The sequence below is a fragment of the Martes martes genome (assembly GCF_963455335.1).
Source record: "Martes martes genome assembly, chromosome: 6".
Classification (NCBI taxonomy): Eukaryota; Metazoa; Chordata; class Mammalia; order Carnivora; family Mustelidae; genus Martes; species Martes martes.
The window spans coordinates 113,845,892-113,867,322 of NC_137893.1; the positions used below are offsets into that span (position 1 = coordinate 113,845,892).

At 39.6% G+C, this 21,431-nt stretch overlaps 1 protein-coding gene across 1 annotated transcript in view; it reads right to left on the minus strand.

The window, feature by feature from the left end:
- Positions 1-17,181, minus strand: part of SLC17A5 (solute carrier family 17 member 5) — a 49,123-nt gene extending 31,942 nt beyond the window's left edge. Inside the window, exons 1-6 of the mRNA XM_080806998.1 lie at positions 16,997-17,181; positions 9,271-9,467; positions 7,299-7,532; positions 4,218-4,305; positions 2,231-2,317; positions 1,193-1,311 (exon numbers count right to left, since the gene is read on the minus strand). Of these exons, the coding sequence (XP_080663124.1) occupies positions 1,193-1,311; positions 2,231-2,317; positions 4,218-4,305; positions 7,299-7,532; positions 9,271-9,467; positions 16,997-17,090 (819 nt within the window). The 5' untranslated portion in view covers positions 17,091-17,181. The remainder of the gene's footprint in view (positions 1-1,192; positions 1,312-2,230; positions 2,318-4,217; positions 4,306-7,298; positions 7,533-9,270; positions 9,468-16,996) is intronic.
- Between the last annotated feature and the right edge of the window lie 4,250 nt (positions 17,182-21,431).

Here is a 21,431-nt window from a genome sequence, read left to right on the forward strand (position 1 = left end):
ACACTGAAGGCATTAAAATGCTAAAGAAGACTGAATACATTTTAATTTTTCCTGATTTTTTATGTTCTTTTATTCCCTCCAAAAGACAAATATTTTATTTCCATGACTTGAAGATTAACTGTGTTAAATTATGACAGATTTTTATTTCTGACATGCTATTGTGCTTTATTAAGTGATAAAAATCTAGCTTTAATAACATGTAATTCTTTTCCAAGGATCTACTCTAGAGGAGCAAACAGGTAGGTATATATCATACTATATGTCATAACAAATGTGCTGTTTTCCTTATTATATCACACTCATTTAAAATATAGATAAGGGCTTGGGAGAGGGGAAAAAAGAGAAGAGAAAAATAAATAAATAAATAAAATGTAGATAAAAACACTGGTTTTCTAACAACTAACATTTTATTTTCTATTAATTAAGAAGACAAACTTAAGATGCACCAATAATCATTATTCTAGAAGGTTTAGAGCAACTTATGGGCGCCTGGCAGGCTCAGTTGGTAGAGCATGCAGCCCTTGATCTCAGGGTGTGGGTTTGAGTCCCACATTGGATGTAGAGATTACTTAAAAAAAAGAAAAATTGAAGTGACTTATGAAAGTAATTTTTCGGGGCACCTGGGTGGCTCAGTGGGTTGAGCCTCTGCCTTCAGCTCAGGTCATGATCCCAGGGTCCTGGGATCGAGCCCCGCATCGGGCTCTCTGCTCAGCGGGGAGCCTGCTTCTCCCTTCCTATCTGCCTGCCTCTCTGCCTACTTGTGATTTCTCTCTCTGTCAAATAAAAAATTAAATAATTTAAAAAAAAAAAAGAAAGTAATTTTTCATGAACTTAACCTTAAAAGATTGGAATTTCTCAGATAAAATAAACCAATACTTCATCTATTTCATTTGCCTGGTCTCTACTTTGCCCAGAACACGCACAATAGAAATATCTGTTTAAAAAATTGGTACCTCACTTCTGAAGAAAAAAAAGTTCTGAAACTGTTTTAAAAATGTGCCAAATAGGGCACCTGGGTGGCTCAGCTGGTTAAGTGTCTGCCTTCAGCTCAGGTCATGATCCCGGAGTCCTGTATTGGGTTCCCTCCTTTGCAGGGAGTCTGCTTCTCTCTCTGCTTCTCACCCAGCTTGTGTTCTCTCTCTGTCTCCCAAATAAAAAAAATAAAATAAAATAAATGTGCCAGAGTCCATACCTGATTTTTTAATGATGAAAGAATATATTCTTTTTCATGGCGGGAGATTGTCTTGTGAGTTTCTGGCGTTTCACTAACGAAAAAGATCCATAAAATAAACCAAACGATGCCAACTATACCTGAAAATGGAAAATAGTTAAATAAAATTAGAATGCACCAACATCAATTTTTACATGTCTTGAAAAAACTATGTAATCATAAATTATCAAAGTAAAACTGGTTTCAGCTTGGTGTTGATTTCAAGTTCCACTCATAATTTCCTAGTGGGATACTTGCTATCTATATTATTTCCTATAAGTTTTGAATAGAACAACTTTAAGCATACGACTCTGCTTATCAGAGTCTACCAGACAAACATTTTGAAAAATAAATTTTCACAATCTATTATTTCCACAGGTATCTGTTTTCACTCATTGATTTGTTTTTTGTTTAGAGTGCAGATGTATTTTCTGCATGAAATGTCTACATGGCAATCTAATTTATTAAAAACATGTATCACCCTGCTAATGAGATTGAGAAATGAAAGGCCCTGAGACTGAATAAAAAGAGAAAAAATTAAAGCTATCAAGTGAGGGCATCCTACTTTGCTTGAGAAAAAATCTTTTCAAAATGTAAATTTTTATAATAACCAACACTGTAGTTTTTGGTAGTGAGAAAAGAAAGAGAAAGAAAGAGAAAATATTAAAGCTATCAAGTGAGGGCATCCTACTTTGCTTGAGAAAAAATCTTTTCAAAATATAAATTTTTATAATAACAAACACTGTAGTTTTTGGTAGTGAGCATAGCATTAAAGTCTTGGATTCAACAGCAGTTTCTATTGAGAAATATTCCAAAATTAGTATCACATCATAAGTCAACTAGATCATTTTAAGCAAATAAACTTAAAAAACAGATTTTCATTAAGTATTTTAGAAATTTGTGGTTTAGGAGTTGGTAACTTAGTGAGTTGGAATATATATTTTTAACCAGTTATTAGACTATTAATACATTTTGGAATTGTTACATTATGATTTAAGTTTAATTTTTGAGTAAACTTACCAAAAAGGTAGAAGACATAAGTCCAATTCATATAGAAACAAATTATTCCAGAAAGAGGAAGAGAAATTACTGTCCCAAGCTGTGCTCCTAGAACAACAATAAAAAGTAAACTTTATAGAGAGATGAACAAAGGGACTGGTCTACTGCTTAAGGAAGATGGGTAACAGATTTTCTCAAGGAATCATTTACTAGAAAACCAACAGTATGTAAAACATACACATTAATTCGTAATTACATTAGTTACAACTATGTAGCTATTGATGAATTAGAATGCATCAATCAGTATAGGACCTGTTATAACATGAGCTAGTAAATGCCACATTACTAGTAAATGAAATGAAATGCAAGTGTTTGGGGAAAGGTTCAAAGATGGTCTCTAAGGCTGATAAACATAATGTACTGCAGTACAATTGAGGAAATAAGAATGAAGCTTTTAGTAACCTAAGTCACCCAAAATATATTACAAAGAATTGTTTCAGACAAATAAATAATGAAATTCATTTTAATCACCAAATAGAAGACAGCTTAGTAGGTAGAGTGGCAGTTAAAATAATGAGATGTTTTTTCTGATGTCAGGTTTTAGAGGAGAGAAAAATAAATAAGTAATTATTACGGGTTAGAAAGGGTTAAGTGTCACAGAGCAGTGTGGAAGTTCAAATATGGGACAGATGACCTTTGACTGCCAGAGGTCAGGACAAGATGTAAGAGGCAGCAATAGACTTTGAAAGATGGGTAAGATTTTTGTCCCATAGAAACAAGGTAAGGAAGAAGACACAGAGGCAGATGTAACAGGATAAGTAAAGGAGTGAAGTAGGGAAACAGAGAGTGGGTTTAGGAACTTTGCCTGGTGAAGGAAAGGAACAGAGGATAAAGGCTGGAAAACTATGTTGGATAGTAACTGAATATCTGCTCCACTTCAGGCACTGTGTGCTAGGGATTAGGCTAGCTGCAACAAAGTGGTGAAGACTAAAGAATCTTGACCCCCAGCTGGAGCGCAGACCTCACTCAATACGTAAGGAGGAACCATAGGTAGTACCTGCTCATGAACTTATATCGGATTTCTCATGTTAGTCTTTACATAGCTGTAAGAACCCCCTTCTTAAAATGTAAATTGGATCATGTCTCTCTTTTGATTAGACACCTCTGATGTCTCCCCATTGTATTTTGGAGGAAAAAACCACAACAACTAAATTTCTTCCCATGGCCTGTAAAGCCTGATATAATCTGGCTCTTGTCTATTTCTCCAACCTCATCTTATTCCATTCTCCCCTTTATTCGTTAAGTTCTAGCCACCCACCGTGGTTTTTCATTTCTTTGAACTCTTATGTTATTTCCTGCCCGAAAGCCCTTGTACATGCTGTTCTGGTTGGCTGGAATGCTCCTCTGCTCTTTGCATGGCCGGTTCTTAGCCTGCAGATTTTAGCTTAAAGGTGACACCAGAGAGGTCTTTTTCAACCACTGTATTTAAAAGCAGACAGGTCCAAAAGTTTTCATTCAGTGTGTAATCTAGTAAAATTATAATTCACATATAAAGCTCACGCTATCTCACCCATTGATTAAAATGATAACAAATAAATGCATAGAAAAAAGATGTATGAAGAGGGGCTGAGAGTTATGATATGCTCATTAGACAATCAGATTAGAAATCACAACTTAAGGACGAAAGGGTTTAACTTTCCAGCTACTGGAACTTAAAAAAAAAAAGAAAGAAAACCATAGCATTCTTTATATAAACATCTGAATAAGCAACATGTTTTGAAATAAATGATGGCAGATGGAAAAAATGACATTAGTCAACGAAGCCACATTGCTATATGTTGTTGGGCCAAAGAGAAAAATTAATAATAAAATTATACCTCCAAAATTTTATTTTTCACCCAAAGGAGTATTCTGACATCGTTTGGGTGTGAACACATCTCTTTTTTATCCAACGCTGATATATACATAACAGATAATACCAAAGTTTTTACAAGAATATTTATCTCACCTGCATATGAAATGCTAAGAAGCTTGCTTCTTTCAAGAGGGGGAGCCCAAGAAGACCACATGGCATGCATAGCTGGAAATGTAACACCCTGAGGAGGGGAAAAAGATATTTCCACTGAAATACAAGGTAGTTTTGTTAATGTTTTAAATCTAGTTGAGTCTTTTGTTGTAAGAGAGATTTCTGGATAAGAACCACATTAGAATTGGGTTCCGCGAGGTGAGATGTTTCCACAGTGTTGAGTGAAAATACCTTATAGTGAAGTACTTCCAAAATCTGAACAAAGATTTGTGGATTCTGTCAAGTGGCCTGTGGACTACAAGGTAAAGATTTATAATAAATCTAAAAGAATACACTGCATGATGATGTAAAGGAATCCCTCTCAAGGCCAATTTTACTCATTCGCTTTATTACTGGCCTGAATGAAATGGGAATATTACTACCAATATAAAACTTTTAAAAAAATGCTGAGCTAATACTTTGGGACACTGGAAGAAAATTCAAATTGACCTTAATCAGTAAGAAAAATTGTCCAACAAAAAACCCCGATGAATTCAATTACAGTGTATATAGTCCTTTTTTTTCTTTTCTTCTTGGTGATAACTAGCTTAGTAAATGCCAGTTACTGATATGAAGTGGCAGTGGAATGGTGGAGGCAGGAGAGTCACAGAGATTTGGGAGAGGAGGAGCTGCTCGAGGAGAGGTGGGAGGGAAGAGATTTTGGTGGATTCAAAGCTGTGGATTCACAGTTGTCTTTGGTCACTCACTAACTGTGCAGTCTAACAAAGATTAGTTAACCTCCTTGAACTTCAGTTTCTTTATCTGTAAAGCAAAGATAATACTCCCTATTTCACATGATTGTTGTAAAGCTAAAGGGTAGCTAGTGCTATTATTATTAACAGAGACAAGAATAAAAGCTTTAACACTTTGTACTTTCTGCTGATTCCTTTAAAAACAAAACAAAACAAAACAAAAAAGAAGAACGAAAGACAGAAATACCAGTAGAAGGCAAAAATGATTTAGGCAAGGGCGCCTGGGTGGCTCAGTCAGTTAAGCATCTGACTCTTCATTTTGGCTCAGGTCACAATCTCAGGGTCATGAGACGGAGCCCTGCACTGGACTCTACACTCAGTGGGGAGTTGACTAGAGATTCTCTCTCTCTGCCCCTCCTGCTTGTGCTCTCTCTCTCAAATAAATAAATAAAATCTTAAAAAAAATGATTTAGGCAGCATTGCAAGTTGATAAGAATCTGTATCACAGGAGAATAGAGATCACTACAGAATAGAGATGAAGGTATTGGGAAACATCCACAGAAGTTATGTTGTGAAAAACTTTATTATAAAACCTTAGGGGCCCTGTGGGTATATTTATGGCGAGTCAGATGCTAGAGATGAAAGATGCTGACCTAAGTTTATGGATGAGGTAATGTACATGTGATACATACTGGTGGAACAGATAAAGACAAAAGAAGAATAAACACAACTTAAATTCTATTCAGAAGTAACATAGTTACTTGAGATAACAGTAGTAATACAATCAATATACTATAATGCTAAATTAATGATATAAACAGACAAGAAGCTAACATATGGGAATACATTCAGCAAGGAGATTCAATATCGGGATCAGAGAAAATACACTATAGTTAAGTATATTTTATTTATGTAAGAAGAGGAACCTGGTAATAAGGGAGTCATTTTTATTTTGTAGTCAAGAGAGTTTGTTTAGTACAACTCCATTTGATAAGGACAAAATAAGAATGCTCAGATGAGTGATCAAAGCTTAAAAATAACAGTACTTGGCAATTTCCAAAGTATTCTAGCAATCATTATCACATCTGAGCTGTGACTGAGGAGGGGGCAGGTATTTTAGTCCCAGTTTTAAAAATGATGGAACTGAGGTCTAGAGATGAAGGCTTACATCAGGTTTCACTATTAGATGCAGTGGAGTTAACTATTCAAGCTCTGATCTTAAGACTCCAGTCAGTGTTTTTCCAGCACAGCATGATTCACTGCTACCTAACATAATAAGCTTCATGCTACACATCAAACCCAGAGGTCACTATTTTGGTTGGGTCAAAGGTATGTTAAGAGCAAAATAAACCTATGTCTCAGTTTCACAGGTAGAAGCTCAAAGTCAGAAACAAAAAGAGACCATTATTTAAAGATCGAGGTACAGGGGCACAGTCAGGTGAACGTCCAACTCCTGAATCTGGCTCAGGTCATGATCTCAGGGTTGTGGGCTCAAGCCCTGTGTTGGGCTCTGTGCTGCACATGGAGCCTGCTTAAGATTCTCTCTCTCCCCCTCTCCCTCTGTCCCGCCTTCTTGCCTCTCTTTCTTTCCCTCTCTAAAACAAACAAACAAGTAGATACAGACTATGAAATGCAAAAGAGAAGTGGAAAGGAAAAGAAAGATAAGAATTAAAATTTCCAAGTGATAAAAATCTTAGGAGGAAAGGAAAAAAAAAGATAAAAATTGATAATTCTCAAAGCAGCAGAAAGTTCATAAGAATCATAAAACTAAAGAAAGATAGTTATATAAAATGATAAATTATTTGTCTCTAAGCTAGGGAATCAGAAAAAAAGAACAAAGAGGAAGCTCTATGATAAACAAGTAGGGGGGCGCCTGGGTGGCTCAGTGGGTTAAAGCCTCTGCCTTTGGCTCAGGTCATGATCCCAGGGTCCTGGGATCAAGCCCCGCATCGGGCTCTCTGCTCGGCGGGGAGCCTGCTTCTCCCTCTCTCTCTGCCTGCCTCTCTGCCTACTTGTGTTCCCTCTCTTGACATCTCTCTCTGTCAAATAAATAAATAAAATCTTAAAAAAAAAAAAAAAGAAAAACAAGTAGGGAGCCAGATGCGGGGCTCCATCCCAGGACCCTGAGATCATGACCTGAGTGAAGGCAGATGGTTAACCAACTAAGGCACCCAGGTGTCCCTAGTTAATCACCTTTCTAATTAAAAAATAAATCCCTATTATCTTCTAATGTTTATTTTTGGTTTATATTCATACCAAAGAAAGATACCTTTAAGAAGACCGGAAAGTGGTATAGGGTAAGAGGGAAAAAAAAAAGAGAGAAAAAAATTACCTCTCCCAATCCTTCTAGTGCCCTGAGTACAATGAGGGCTCCAACTCCCAAATCTGCAGCAATGGGAGTGAACAGGGTGAAGACAGCAGTGCCAAGGATCCCAAATCCTAGCAGCAGTTTCCCCCCCACTTTGCTGGCAATATATCCTCCAGGAATTTGGGTGATGATGTAGCCATAAAAAAAAGAACCGAGAATCCATCCTTGAGTTTCCGCATCCCACTGGTACTTTTTACCCTATAAAGAGTAGGAGGAAAAGAAACAACATTTTAAGACCTTGACTAAAGAGCTCTTTGTCTAACTGGCATGTTAGTATATATAAATATAATTTTGAACCACTGTTTTAGACTGAAGAACTTGCAAACGTTCTACTAGGTAGGTGAGTCACCACAGCACAGGCATGCAATTTCTAGAAGTGAATGGAAAGTAACTGAAAGCCATAAACTTCAAGAAGGCCTGTTATTTTATGAAACTAGAGTATAGGATGAGTTGTAGAGGCTTTGTAATGACCATAACCAAGAAAGCTCAAAAAAGAGGCACAGATTCAGTCCAGAAATTCTACCAAACAGAATATTGTAGTGGCTGAGCTGGACTTTGGAGCCATGGCTGGGTTCAAGACTAGCTCTATTAGTTACTGGATTTGCGATGTGGGAAGATTATTAAATGAAAAGGCCTGACACACACTTAACTGTTCACTTAATGTTGGTTATTAGTATGCACAAATATAGTTCATTAATATCTCTCTGATTCAGAACAAGTGCTTGAACAAGCATACAGAACAAGGCAAAAGAGCAAGAATTTAAACCAAGCCATAGCCTTCATGTGAACAGATGTCTTTTAATTAGGAGCAGCACATTGTAAGGTCATAATGAAGATTTAGTGACTCATCTGACATCTTTAATTCACATAGTTGTATCACTGAGCCATGTGTCAAGAACCACGTCAGGATCTCAGGATTTGTTTTTACTGGTCATATAAGGCAGATGAAGATAACTAGCTAGATCAACAAAAGCATTTGCTAAACGAAAGATACAAAGCACCCCGCTAATTATCCTTACTTGAAATGCCAATTTGTGGCTTATCTATAGGATTCTTGGACTTCATGAAACGTCCATCCAGCAATTATAAGTCACAGGGTGAAGCAGGGAAAGTGTGTGATGTGTACTCAAACACGTATTCAGCAACATTATTAAAGTCAAATAAATTTTTTTTTTTTCTAAGTCACTATTCTGCATGTTTGCTTGTTTGGGCAGAAACCCTCTCCTGAGCTTGAATGTTCTTGTGTATAAATGGCAGAGGACACTAACCCAAGTGCGATCTGGCTCCTCTGTGAGCACTGAAAATGGGTGACGATATACTCATAAAAAAGGACACCAGCCGTTTCTCCTTTTCTATCTCCCTGTGTCATTAGCAAAATAAAACACTTAAAGTATGCAAAACTCAATTCTGAACAAATGACGAACACACAATTATCAATTCCACTCTAACGGGAAGCAAGCGAAGTGCCTTAAGCAGCTTAAGTTAGGCATGTGTAAACTTTGGAAAAGAATGTCCTAAGAAATTGACCTGTTCTTATTCTTCCACTGCAGATGACCTAAGTTTTCTTGCAACCATAATCTTTTAAGTAAAACAGCTATTGCAGAAGAGTCCCATAAAAACTATTCAGCAACATCAAAAACAATCAAATTTTCTAGTATGCTAAACAGGTTTTTCCAAGTTATCTTCAAGGATGGTTGGTATGTTTATACAGGAAACCAAGAAACTACTTTTCAAACAGATCAAAGTATATTACACCAAGCAGCAGTAGCTGTAGTTATCTTACTGTTCAACCAGTTGCTGAAAAAAGCACAAGAAAAAAAGATTCAGAGCTTCTGTGAATAAATTGTGGTTTCTGTAGGATGAAGAAAGACCTTTCAATACTTTTACTTGGACATATTTTAGGATTAAGATTGCTTGTTTAAAAAGTAGCACTTACCGTTTGATTATGATGAACTTTTATGGGAGCAGAATGCTCTGCACACTCCTTAGAGGTTCTATTGTCTGCTAAAGTTGTATTTGAATCTACCATATCCACTAAGGCAACACTCAGATTCACACGTAATGCATAGAGAACGAAGAAACCAAAAAAAGCCAAAAGTGCTAAGTTGTAGCGAGCAGAGCAGCACACTGGAGCTGAAATAAATATTGGGAGACAACTTTCACTAGAAGAATAACTTAGATGATATTGTCTAAATTCCTAAAAAGGGTACTTTTTAGAAGTACACAAGTTAATAAACCATGAATATTCTTCTGACACTATTTTCAGATTAAGCATAACTAAAAACATTTATCAAAGAGAATTTGTTTTCGGTAGCTGTAGTTTTGATAAGCATTTACACATGAGACCCTGCACTATAAGACAGTTTCTTAAAACATGAAGGCAATAGCTTTATCAACTTTGCTCAGAAAAATCTCCATTACAGGGGCGCCTGGGTGGCTCAGAAGGTTAAACATTTGCCTCTTGATTTTGGCTCAGGTCATGACCTCAGGATTGTGAGACTGAGCCCCCCAGTGCTAAGCCTGCTTGAGATTCTCTCTCCCTCTCCCTCTGCCCCTCCCCCTCCCCTTGTTCCCCTCCCCCCGCTTGTATGCACAGGTGTTCTTGGTCTCTCTCTAAATGAAAAGAAAAGAAAAGAAAAGAAAACTCCATTACAGAGTCAAAACTGAATCCCTAATCCCTGCCGGTTGACAAAGATTCAAGAAAAATAGTTAAGCGGTTTAATGGCATCATTATTTCTGAAAAACTATATAAAACATGGCCAATCAGTACTAGAGTACTCATTACAGCAAAGCACTGATACCGGGGACTATGGGTCAGTAGCCATCTCACTGTAATTGAAGCCCAGCACAAAAAGTTTCCTGCCAAGGCTCGCATGAAACCCCTCTTGATAAATTTCTTACCTTGAAAAGTATCCTCGGAGGCTGGGTTTGAATCAGAAGCCATGATTAGTACTTAAGGCCCTCCTAAACTAAATGTATTTAAGAATCCAGAAGAAAACTTGCAGAATCTATGACAGTTGCAGCATCTGTGACAGTTGCTCAGTTGAACATGCTTAAAGGGCCCACATTAAAAAAGGAAGTAAGTGAACGTAACACAAAGATTAAAAAAAAAAAAAAGAGGAAGGCGGAATTGGTTGAAGGAACCAATGAAAGAAAGATCATGCAAGAGGAGGAGTTTTGATCTATTTTTTTTTTTTACCTTAATTAGGGGCGTATGCACATTAGTTTGTCTTTTTCTTCCTTTGCTGAGTTGTAGCATTGGAGAGGGGACAGGAATTTAGGAAGTTAAGGTTGAGTGATCCCTTAGTGACAGAGAGAGAGCGGCTAATCCAGGGTTTTACACCAGTGCTGGGCAAGCACCAAGTGTCTGATAAATAGCTGTCAAAAGATACAAACGTCTATTTTACTCGGTAATGACAACCTGGAGTTAAATACATATACATGAATATGTATGCTCTTGTTTAGTAATAACCTACTAACACTCCATATGTTTGTGTTTTTCTTCTACTCAGGAATCCTGGTGTTGCACTGACCCAACCTCAAGCAACAGGACATTTTTCAGAGTACAGAGGTCTTAGTACTGACTCAGACTGAAGCTTAATGAATATGGCACAACTCTACTAAGGGATATGTTAATGTATTATGATCCACCTCACTTTCTGGAAGCCCTCACACACTTTTTTTTTAAAAAATAATTTTATTTACCATAAATATGGTACCATAATTTATGACAAAGAGAGCAAGAGAGCACAAGCAGGGGGAGCAGTAGAAAGAGAGGGAGATGCAGGCTCCTGGCCTAGCAGGGAGCCTGACGAGGGCCTCGATCCCAGGACCCTGGGATCATAATCTGAGCTGAAGGCAGATGCCTAAAGATCTGGGCCACCCAGGTGCCCCTAGAAGCCCTCACACATTTAACAACTGCAGTCTGTTTTTCCTCTGTGTAGGAATGACATCATTTACCAGAGGATTTTTCATTTGGCATTCTCTACTCCTTTTGGAGGAGTCCAGCTATTAGAATTATGGCACTGCTGCCGAAGTGAGATCTTGACCTATGAGAACTGTATTTCTTTTATTTTTAATTTTTTTAAATTAAAAAAAAAAGATTTATTTATTTATTTGACAAAGAGAGCACAAGCAGGGGGAACAGGGGAGGAAGAAGCAGACCCCTCACCAAGCAGGGAGCCCAGTGTGGGACTCCATCCCAGGACCAAGGGATCATGACCTGAGCCAAAGGCAGACACTTAACTGTTGGAGCCACACAGTCCAGAGAACTGTATTTCTAAGACTCCGTTTATGCTGTCTCTGTTACCTGAATCTAGATACATTTGCTCTCTGCTCTAACCAAATGGGCCGCTATCTAGGTAAAAGATTTTCGGATAGTGTAAGGCACATTTTCTTTATCATCTGCTCTGTGTGGGACAGTAATACTTAGAGGTCTGGATGGCAGACTCATAATCTTGCCAAATTTAGACAACCATAGTGTTATTTGGAGTAACTTGGAACAAGATCATTCCAGATATATATACTGTCTGCTTTACCAAGGTACTATTGACAAAGTTCATTATGTCTTTCAGCAGAGAATGACAGTTGGTAATTTACGGTTTCAAGAGCTTCTCGGGTTGCCAGTGTGAAGATTACAAAGGGGGAGGTGTGTGAATGGTGGTGGAAGATATACACTCAGAAAGATCATTTATGGGACTGTTGTTTTCCTGGAAAGAGATGAAGGTGGCTTAAAGTAGGATAAAGCAGAGGCAATGGATCAGAATGGGCAGATTCTTTTTTTAAGATTTATTTATTTCCTTGAGAGAGAGAAAGAGAGAGCGTGTGAGCAGGTGTGCTGGGGGAGGAGCAGAGGGAGAAAGAGAAATCCTTAAGCAGACTCGCTGTTGAGTGAGGAGGAGCCCTGGGGCTCAGTCCAGACCCCATGAAATCATGATATGAGCTGAAATCAAGTGTCAGGTACTTAACTGACTGAGCCATCCAGGCACCCCAGAAATGGCAGATTTGAGATAAATTTAAAAACAGAACTGGCAGGCCTTGCCTACATATTAGATGTGGAAGTAAGTGGAAGGGAGGGATGAAGTTACTAGTAACTCAATTCACTAATTAGTCTAGACAACATTATTTTATGCCATTCTGACTTATAATGTTATTACTCCTCTCTATCCTATTTGCAGTTACCTTATTTTACTGTTTTCAGCTTCTCCCCATGTGATGCTTGATTTGGACTATGAGTGCATACCCTATGAAGATGTGGGGCAAGCAGCCTGATATTACTTGAAAAACTGACCTACAAGTTATGGATCAGGCAACTATGACTTTTTGGGGCAGAGTCAATAATCAGAAAATAAAAAGCCAACATAGATGTCACAAAGTATACAGCTATGAGGTTGTAAGAGATATTACAAGTATTTGGTCACTACTTTAAACAAATGGCTGTTGCTTACGTATCAGTCAGAAAATTTTTTTTTTCAAGAAAGCATGGTGATAAGACAAAATGTGCCCATGAATCTGGATAATGTTTGAAATTGGTCCAACAAAAGAATGTTTGCATTATGAAGAGAGAAAACATCCATCAAGCATCCGTCACACTGAAATCTGGTTGAAAGCAAAATCATGCTTGCATAACGAACAGAGCACTCATCAAAACAAACATCAGTTTCTAAACTATGGTTTAAATTTAGGAATGTGGAGTGGGTGTAGTTGAAAGAACACAGGCTAATTTAGAGAGAAGCAGACCTGGGAATGAATCTCAGTCCTGAATCTCACCAGCCGTGTGTCTTTGGGGGAAGTTACTTAATAGTTTTCATTCTCAGGGCACCTGGGTGGCTCAGTGGGTTGAGCTTCTGTCCAGCTCTTGGTTTCGGCTCAGGTCATGATCTCGGGGTCCTGGGATGGAGCCCTTCGTTGGGCTCTCTGCTCAGCACAGAATCTGCTTTTCCCTCTCCCTCTGCTCTTCCCCCACTCACATCTTCTCTTTCTCCCACAAATAAATATATAAATAAAATCTTTAAAAAAAAGTTTTCATTCTCAGGTTTCTTGGCTCTAGAATGAGGCTAACAATAACCACCTCACTCGGTTGTGTGTAGATTAAATGAAATACTCTCAGGCAGTTATAAGCACTCAGCAAAAGTGAATTCCTTTCCTGTTCACCCCGGAGAAAGTTATACCAGTAAGACAAAGTGCTATAATATATGTGCATAACAAGGGGCAAAAGAGTCACATTAAACTGTCTGTGTGTATGTGTGGGGGTGGGGCTCGGGCTCAGGGAAGGCCCCTTGGAGAAAGAACATTTATACTGAGTCTTCATCCATGAGTAGGAAGTCACCAGGCTTTGAGAGTGGAGGGGTAATTGTCTGGAAGCATCATCCATGTGGAATAAGGAAGAGTCAATCTCATCAATTAGCACATGAAAAGAGAAAATAATAACCCCTTGAGGCAACAGTGAGGAGTGAGAATGATATGCCCAGAAGGCCAGGTTTCTGTAGAAGCAAGGATGTGGGTGGAGGGAAGGCCGGTGAAAACCCTAGAATTCCGGGCATTTACTCATTGTGGAAGGGTTTGGCAGTGAGGAGAAGGAAAGAGTACTGAATAATGAGATGTTGAGACTGAAAATCCATGGTTAGGAGCTCTGACCCACACAGATGGGTGATTTTTCCTAGAGGTGGGTGGGCACTGGACATAGTGAGCTCCTCCCCTCCCCCCGCCCAGCCCAGGAATTGCATTAAAAAAGATTTCATATTGGGGCGCCTGGCTGGCTGAGTTGGTAGAGCATGTGACTCTTGATCTCGGGGTTGTGAGTTCGAGCCCCATGTTGGCATAGAGATTACTTAAAAAAAAAAACAAACTTAAAAAAGAAACAAGATTTCCTATCTAACATGAATACAATATGCTGTGTGTTTAAAATGGTAATATTCAACTGTCTTACTCTTCCTTATGGGTCATTAATTCCTGATAAATCCTTATGTATTCTCAGCTCCCAAATTAATACCTGTTTATGTGAAAACACCAAATTCCATTAAAATGGATCCAGTTACTACTGGTTATCATAACATGACCCAATGATCCAATGATCCAAGACCATTAGCCTTTGTTCTGTAATATAGTTGCTCTCTACCAGCACTCCATATCTTATATTTAAGGCTATATTCACACAAGAAGTATATTTGTGAAACTCAATGCTCGTATAACTAAATCCTGAATGTAACCCCCAACAGAGTGGTAGAGGCAAAACCCAAAACAAACAAAACACCTCTCCCCCACCAATGAAAAGAAAGCACAGAATGACCTATATTACAAGCTAGAAATCACAAGTTCCAATAGAGTGAGACCATGAAGAATGTGTCCAGCTTCTCCCAGGAGTGCAAAATCCAAATGGTCTTCGTTGATATTAGTGATAATAATAATAGTAATAGTAACTAACATTTACTATGCGCCAAACTCTTCTAAGCACTTCCTATTACCTCATTTAACCCTCACAATAACCCTGCAAGTTAGGTATATTATTTTCCCTGATTTATTGATAAGGAAAGCATAGAGAGCTCAGGTAATTGCTAAAGCTCACACACCTAGTTAGTAGAGGTGGGTTTGGGAGTAAAGGACTCTGGCTCCAAATCTATGCTTTGTCTTTAAACACAAAGAAATATTTTAGAAGCCTTAAAACTGAATTTTTCCTAACACAAATGAGCACATTCTTGGTGCAACAGTATTTTGAAAATCCACTTAATCAAATACAAGACACATGTCATTCATACAAAAGTAAACCTTCACCTGGTGCAAAGTATAAGGAATGAAGAATTTTTATGTGTGGATGGGGACGCTTTGCTCTTCCTTGCTTAGTTCCCTCCCTTCTTCCTACCTAAATTAGGCAGAAATATCTATACACTTCCTATTGTTCATCAATGTTGAGCCTCCCTTCCCCCATCATTTTGGTGCGCATGTCTGAAACCCACCAGGCTGAGTAAAAGCATATTCTCGAGGGGCAAACCATAGTTGGGTTACTGAAAATTCCATCATATTATGTCAGCCTGAGGGGCATTAATTCTTAACATCTTAATTTTAGCTCTCTTAGTAAAGAAACACTATGTATAATTTAAAACCATATCCTCATATGCGTGGTGTAATGGGGGAACTCACAAATTTGTAACAGATCAAGTAAAAACGATTAAGCATTATTCAAATAGGAATTTCTCAACTATAACACAAATGTGGCCACATACAAACTTGGGAATGTAACCTCTGCAGCCCCTGGTTGTCTATGTATAAAATGATGCACCACCAGATGGTGGTTAGTTTCTAAGGTCTTTTTAATACTGGAAAATATTACGACCAACATTTTATCAGCCTTTCCTTCCTGAAAATCAAAACTATACACTTAGCCGTAGATAAGGTACAGCTATATGTCTTTTCTCAACTTCAACAGAATATAGTAGTCCCCAGGGAATATTTTGATTATGGCATTTGTTTTTTTATTTCCATACTAGATTATTTTACAGAAGATTTTAGAAATCTAATTGCATGCCACAGAAAAAAGCTCAGTTTATGGAACTAAGTCCAACTTCCAGGTGGAACGTATTTACAGTATTTACACTGCGCGTCCTCTAAAATAAGCTCCCAGGCTGCCGGATGGAGAACTTATGTTGTCCCATCTACTGCCACCATCTGGTAATGTGAAAAACAAATAAAAAAAGATACCACAGGACAATCCTGTTCTTCGGTCAGGAAAAGCCAAATTTCTAATTCAACTCTGCTTCTCATGCACACATCTTTGAAACTATAGAATGCGTGCAGACGGATTTGTTCTTTAGTTTTAATTACTTTTTAAAGAAGTTCCATTTGTTAAAGTACTAAATGGAAATATATTTTAATTTCTCCAAATTCGGGGCAGATACATTGTGAAGTACTTCCTTTTCTATTTGTGGCAAGACCTCTGGCAAATCATCTTAGAGCTTTATAGCTATTCTATCTTGAAGATAACTGTTTTCTGACTTGAATCGTAGACTGCTACGATGTCACCGTAGACTACCATACGGAAAATCATTCGGGATACTCGCTGGCTTATGCAATAGTTTTCCTTCACAGACGCACAAATGTTGACCTCAATCCTCTACGGTTACAGCTCTCGCCCAAGGCGCTACCAGATTTCCAGCCTGCGGACGGCAGCTGCGGAAACCTGGCGGTGCTGACAGGAGAAAGAGCTACCAGCTCCGTCCAGCCCTTCGCCCACCGATCTGCAGGTTTCTCTCCCAGTCTGCTCTTAACTCCGGGTCTTCCGCCCGGCCCTTTGGCCATTGATTTACAGGTTCCACTACAATACATTCTTCCACGGGGTCCTCCGCTCGATATTATCGAGAATTGCCAGGAGCCCAGCGCCCGCGGCGCCCAGCATCTCCCGCCCAGACCCCGCGGAGCTGCACCTGCCGAGGCCCCACCCGAGCCTCCAGCCCGGCCCGGCCTCCCGGTCCCCGCCCGACCCCAGAGCGGCGTTTGAGTACCGGGGCAGGCGAGGGCTAAGCGGGGCGCTGAACGGACTCCCCCTCCTCGAGTTCCCTCGCGCTTTGGCTTCCCTTCCTCAAGACCCGTCACATCTAAGCAGCCCTGGTCCCATTGGCAAAGCGCGGGTATCCTGGCCACCCCCGCCCTGGGACAGCTCCGAGGCTCACCGGCTTCCACCCGCGGAGTGCTCTGCAAGAGGGGCGTCCTATCCGAACCCTCCTCGCCATCGCTCGAGGCCAGGCCCCGAATCGGGGACCTCATGACGCCTCCGGGAAGCAGCAGTGCGATACCGGCGGAAAGGAGAGCCGGGGCCCGACAGCCGAAGGCCGGGGCCGCGCTGGCGGGGCGGGCTGGCGGTGCTAGCACCGCCCCTCCGCTGCGTTCTGTCCCCGCGGTCCCGCCCAGAGGCGGCCGCAGCGACTCCGCCCCCGCCGCCATCTTAGGTTCGGGCAACTGTGGAGGGGGTGGGCGGCGAAGGCAGAATTCCGGGCGTTGCGGCCTGATGGGGCGCGGTGGGAGTTGACTTACCTCGCCCCTTGGGTTCTGGGCATGCTAGATCGCCGTCGTTCTGAGGAGCAACGCTCTCCCCTCTTGTGCTCCTTTGTAAAGCGTAGGGGCTGCCCCTCCGGGATGAGTGGGACCCTGGAGGCGCCCGCGAGGACTTGAATCCCTTATAATTAAGCGGAGGTCTGGAATCGAAATTGGGAAGTAGATGGTGTGTATTTGACGTCAATTTATCAATAGTAAAATGTCATGAATATTAACAATCCTGCTATTATCTAACCGTGACAGCATATTGTTCACGTAGTTTTTGCGAAGGAAAAACACTAAATGGAAACATACTGTTCAGTCCTATGAAATGGCTTGTTTTGTGGGTCAAAAAAGAAAGCCAGTACTGTCACTTTCATATGCTTCAACCTACAGAGTCCTCTAATCTGTGTGTGTAATATCCCCCTAGGTCTGGTTCGAAAAGTAACTTCTGGCATATGCTGACTGAGAAAGGAAAATGGGCCAGTCTGTCTTGGAGGGGGGAGGGTTGGGGAACGGGGCGGTGGGAGTGGGACGGATGTGGGCCTGCAGTCCTGACCGCAGGCTTCAGTTTTGCTGTTATCGTGAGTAATAGCGACCTGGAGATAGGAAAAATAAGATGTGGTAGGTGCCCTTGGGGAGCTCACTGCAGTCGGGAAGACTCACAGGACAGTAATTTAAAAAAAAAAAAAAAGGTCAGAAGCTTGGTGAGGTCCACATGGGAACAAATGGGTGGATTACTGTCACCCAGCACAGAGGGTGGGGATTTCTGAAGGCATCCCTCACTTCCAAATCAATAAATGCTAGGAGAGTTATCAAGTTAAAATAACAACAAATCAAGCCATGTTTCTGAGTTAGTGAATTTACCATGTATATTTAAAGTTCTTTAAGAAGGGGGGGCGGAATTCTGGCCCTTTAGGAGTATTCTACAGCAATGCCACTTAAACTTGAAAATGTGTGAAATCACCCCGCAGATCTTTTTAAAATGCAGATTCGGATTTATTAGGTCTGGGGTGACAGTTAATTTTACATGTCAACCTGGGGGGTGTGTTTGGATGAGGTTAACATTTAAATTGGTGAACTCTTCCGTAGTGTGGGTTGAGTTTACTCAATCTAAGGCTTGAATAGAACAAAAGACCTCCTCCCCAACGAAGGGGGATGTTGTCCAGAGGACTGCCTTTAGGCTTCATTTGCAGCCACGTGCTCTCCTGAGTCTCTGGGCTGTTCCATCACACTGCAGATTTGACTTTCCAGCCATCATAATTGTATGAGCCGATTCCTTATATAACTCTATACACACACACACTCTCTCTCTCTCTCTCTCTCTCTGCCTTTCTCTCTCTCTCATTCTTTTGGTTCTGATTCTCTGGAGAACTCTGACTAATACATCTGGGATGGGCCTGAGATCCTGTATTGCTAAGAAACTCACAGGTGACCACATTATGAATAGCAAATTTAAAGAAGACTTGGACCAGGGAATAAAGATTCTAACAGATTTGAAAAGATTTCAAACTGGAAGAGATCCTTTTTTTCTTTTAATACACTTTTTATTTTAAGAGTTTTAGATTTACATGAAAGTTGCTGAGGTAGTACAGTGAGTGCTCCCTACCCTTTACCTGATTTAACCCGTTAAGATCTTATAATAGTATGATACATTGGTCACAACTGATTAGCTAGTATTGATTGGTTATTATTAATTGAAGTTCATTCTTTATTTAGATTCCTTTAGTTTTTACCTAATGTTCTTTTTGTGTCCTAAGATCCCATTCAGAATAACATAGTACATATAGTCTTTGTGTCTTCTTAGGCTCCAGTAGACTGACAGTTTCTCAGACTTTCCTTGTTTTTGCTGACCTTGGCAATTTTGTAGAGTACTGGTAGTTTTTGTAGAAAGTCTCTCAATTTGGGTTTGTTTGATGTTTTTCTTATAATTGAACTGGGGTCATGTTTTTTTGGGAAGAAAGACTGCAGAGGCAAAGTGCCATGCTTATATAATTTCAAGGGAATGTGCTGTCGATATAATTTATCACTAGTGATTATCACTGGTGATGTTAAACTTCATCACATACCTGAGATAATATTTGTCAGGTTTTCACCCTATAAAGTCACTCCTTTTTCTCGCCTCTTTTTCTGTACTTTTCTCTTTGTAAGGAAGTCAGAAGTGCAGCTTACACTTAAGGGGTAGGGGAGTTACTCTCCTAGGTCTTTGAGGGTCAGAATCCTTTGTATGGGAGGTTTTTCTATTCTCCATTACTTACTTATTCATTCAAGTATTTGTTTATATTATTCTGGCCCATGGTTATTTTTACTTGGGTTATAATCTAACACTATGTTATTTATTTTGTTGCTCAAATTGTTCCTGCTTAGTGATTGGAAAATCTTTCAGTTGGTTCCTGTGTCCCTTTTACATGCCTCCCTTGTGTTTTTTTGAGCTCTACCTTACTTTCTGGTATAATAAGATGTTCTAGGATCAGCCTGTATAGCCCCTGCTCCTGCCATTTCTCCAGAATGCATGATGTTAGAAACCAAGATGGTGCTGGATGTATTTCTTGCTATTGCATTGTCATTGATTCTACACCCAGAGAAAGTATTTTTGTTTTGTTTTGTAATATTACAAAGAGGATTTTTTTTTTTTTAAAGATTTTATTTATTTATTTGACAGACAGAGGTCACAAGTAGGCAGAGAGGCAGGCAGAGAGAGGAGGAAGCAGGCTCCCCGCTGAGCAGAGAGCCGGATGTGGGGCTCGATCCCAGGACTCTGGGATCATGACCTGAGCTGAAGGCAGAGGTTTTAACCCACTGAGCCACCCAGGCGCTCCAAGAGGATTTTTTAATAAAAGATTTATTTATTTATTTGAGAGAGAATGAACAAGAGCACATGAGCGCAGCAGGGAGGGACAGAGGGAGAGAGAGAATCCCAAGCAGGCTCCACACCCAGTGCAGGGCCGGATCCCAGGACTCTGAGATCACCACTGGAGCCAAAATCAAGAGTCAGGTATAGAGTCAGATTCTCAACTGATTGCACCACCCAGGATTAAAAAATGGACAAAGGACTTGAGTAGACATTTTACCAGAGAAGACATGTAAATTGCCAACAGGTACATGAAAAGATGCTCAACATTACTGATCATTGAAGAAATGTAAATCAAAACCACAATAAGATACCACCTCACATCGATCAGAATGGCTATCACCAAGAAGACAAGAGATAGTGTTGGTGAGGATTGGAGATAAAAGGAACCCTCAGGCACCACTGGTGGTGGGAATGCAAACTGGTACAGCCAGTTTGTGGAAAACAGTATGGAGATTCCTTAAAAAATTAAAAACAAAACTACCATATGATCCAGAAATCTCACTTCTATGTATATATCTCAAGAAAGTGAAAACACTATCTCAAAGAGATATCTATACCCCCATGTTCATTGCAGCTTTTTGTTTTGTTTTGTTTTGCAGCATTATTTACAACAACCAAGGTCTAGAAACAACCTAAGGGTTTATCAACAGATGACTGGATAAAGAAAATGTGAGAGATATCCATCTATCACATATATATATTTATATATAATGGGATATGGAAATGAATATGGACTATGAATATGGAAAGATATAGAATATTATTTAGCCATAAAAGAAGGGAATTTAGCCTTTTCTGACAACATGGATAGACCTTGAGGGCATTATACTAAATGAAATAAATTAAGCAGAGAAAGACAAATACTACATCACATATGTTCAGGATCTAAAAAAACTGAACTCCTAGAAATAGAATGGTGGTTGCTAGGGGCTGGGGCAGTAAGGAAAATAGAGGAGATGTCAAAGGGTACAAACTCCCAGTTCTAGGATGAATAAGTTCTGGGGATCTAGTGTTTGTAGAATGGTGACTCTAAGTAACAATAGTGTGATATATAATTAAAAATTGTTAAGAGTAGATCTTAAATGTTGTCACTGCACACACACACAAAGGTAGTTATGTAAGGGGATAGAACTGTTAACTACTTGTACTAAATACATGTATCAGATCATCAAAATTGAACACCTTAACCTTACATATAAGTCAGTATCTCAATAAAGCTG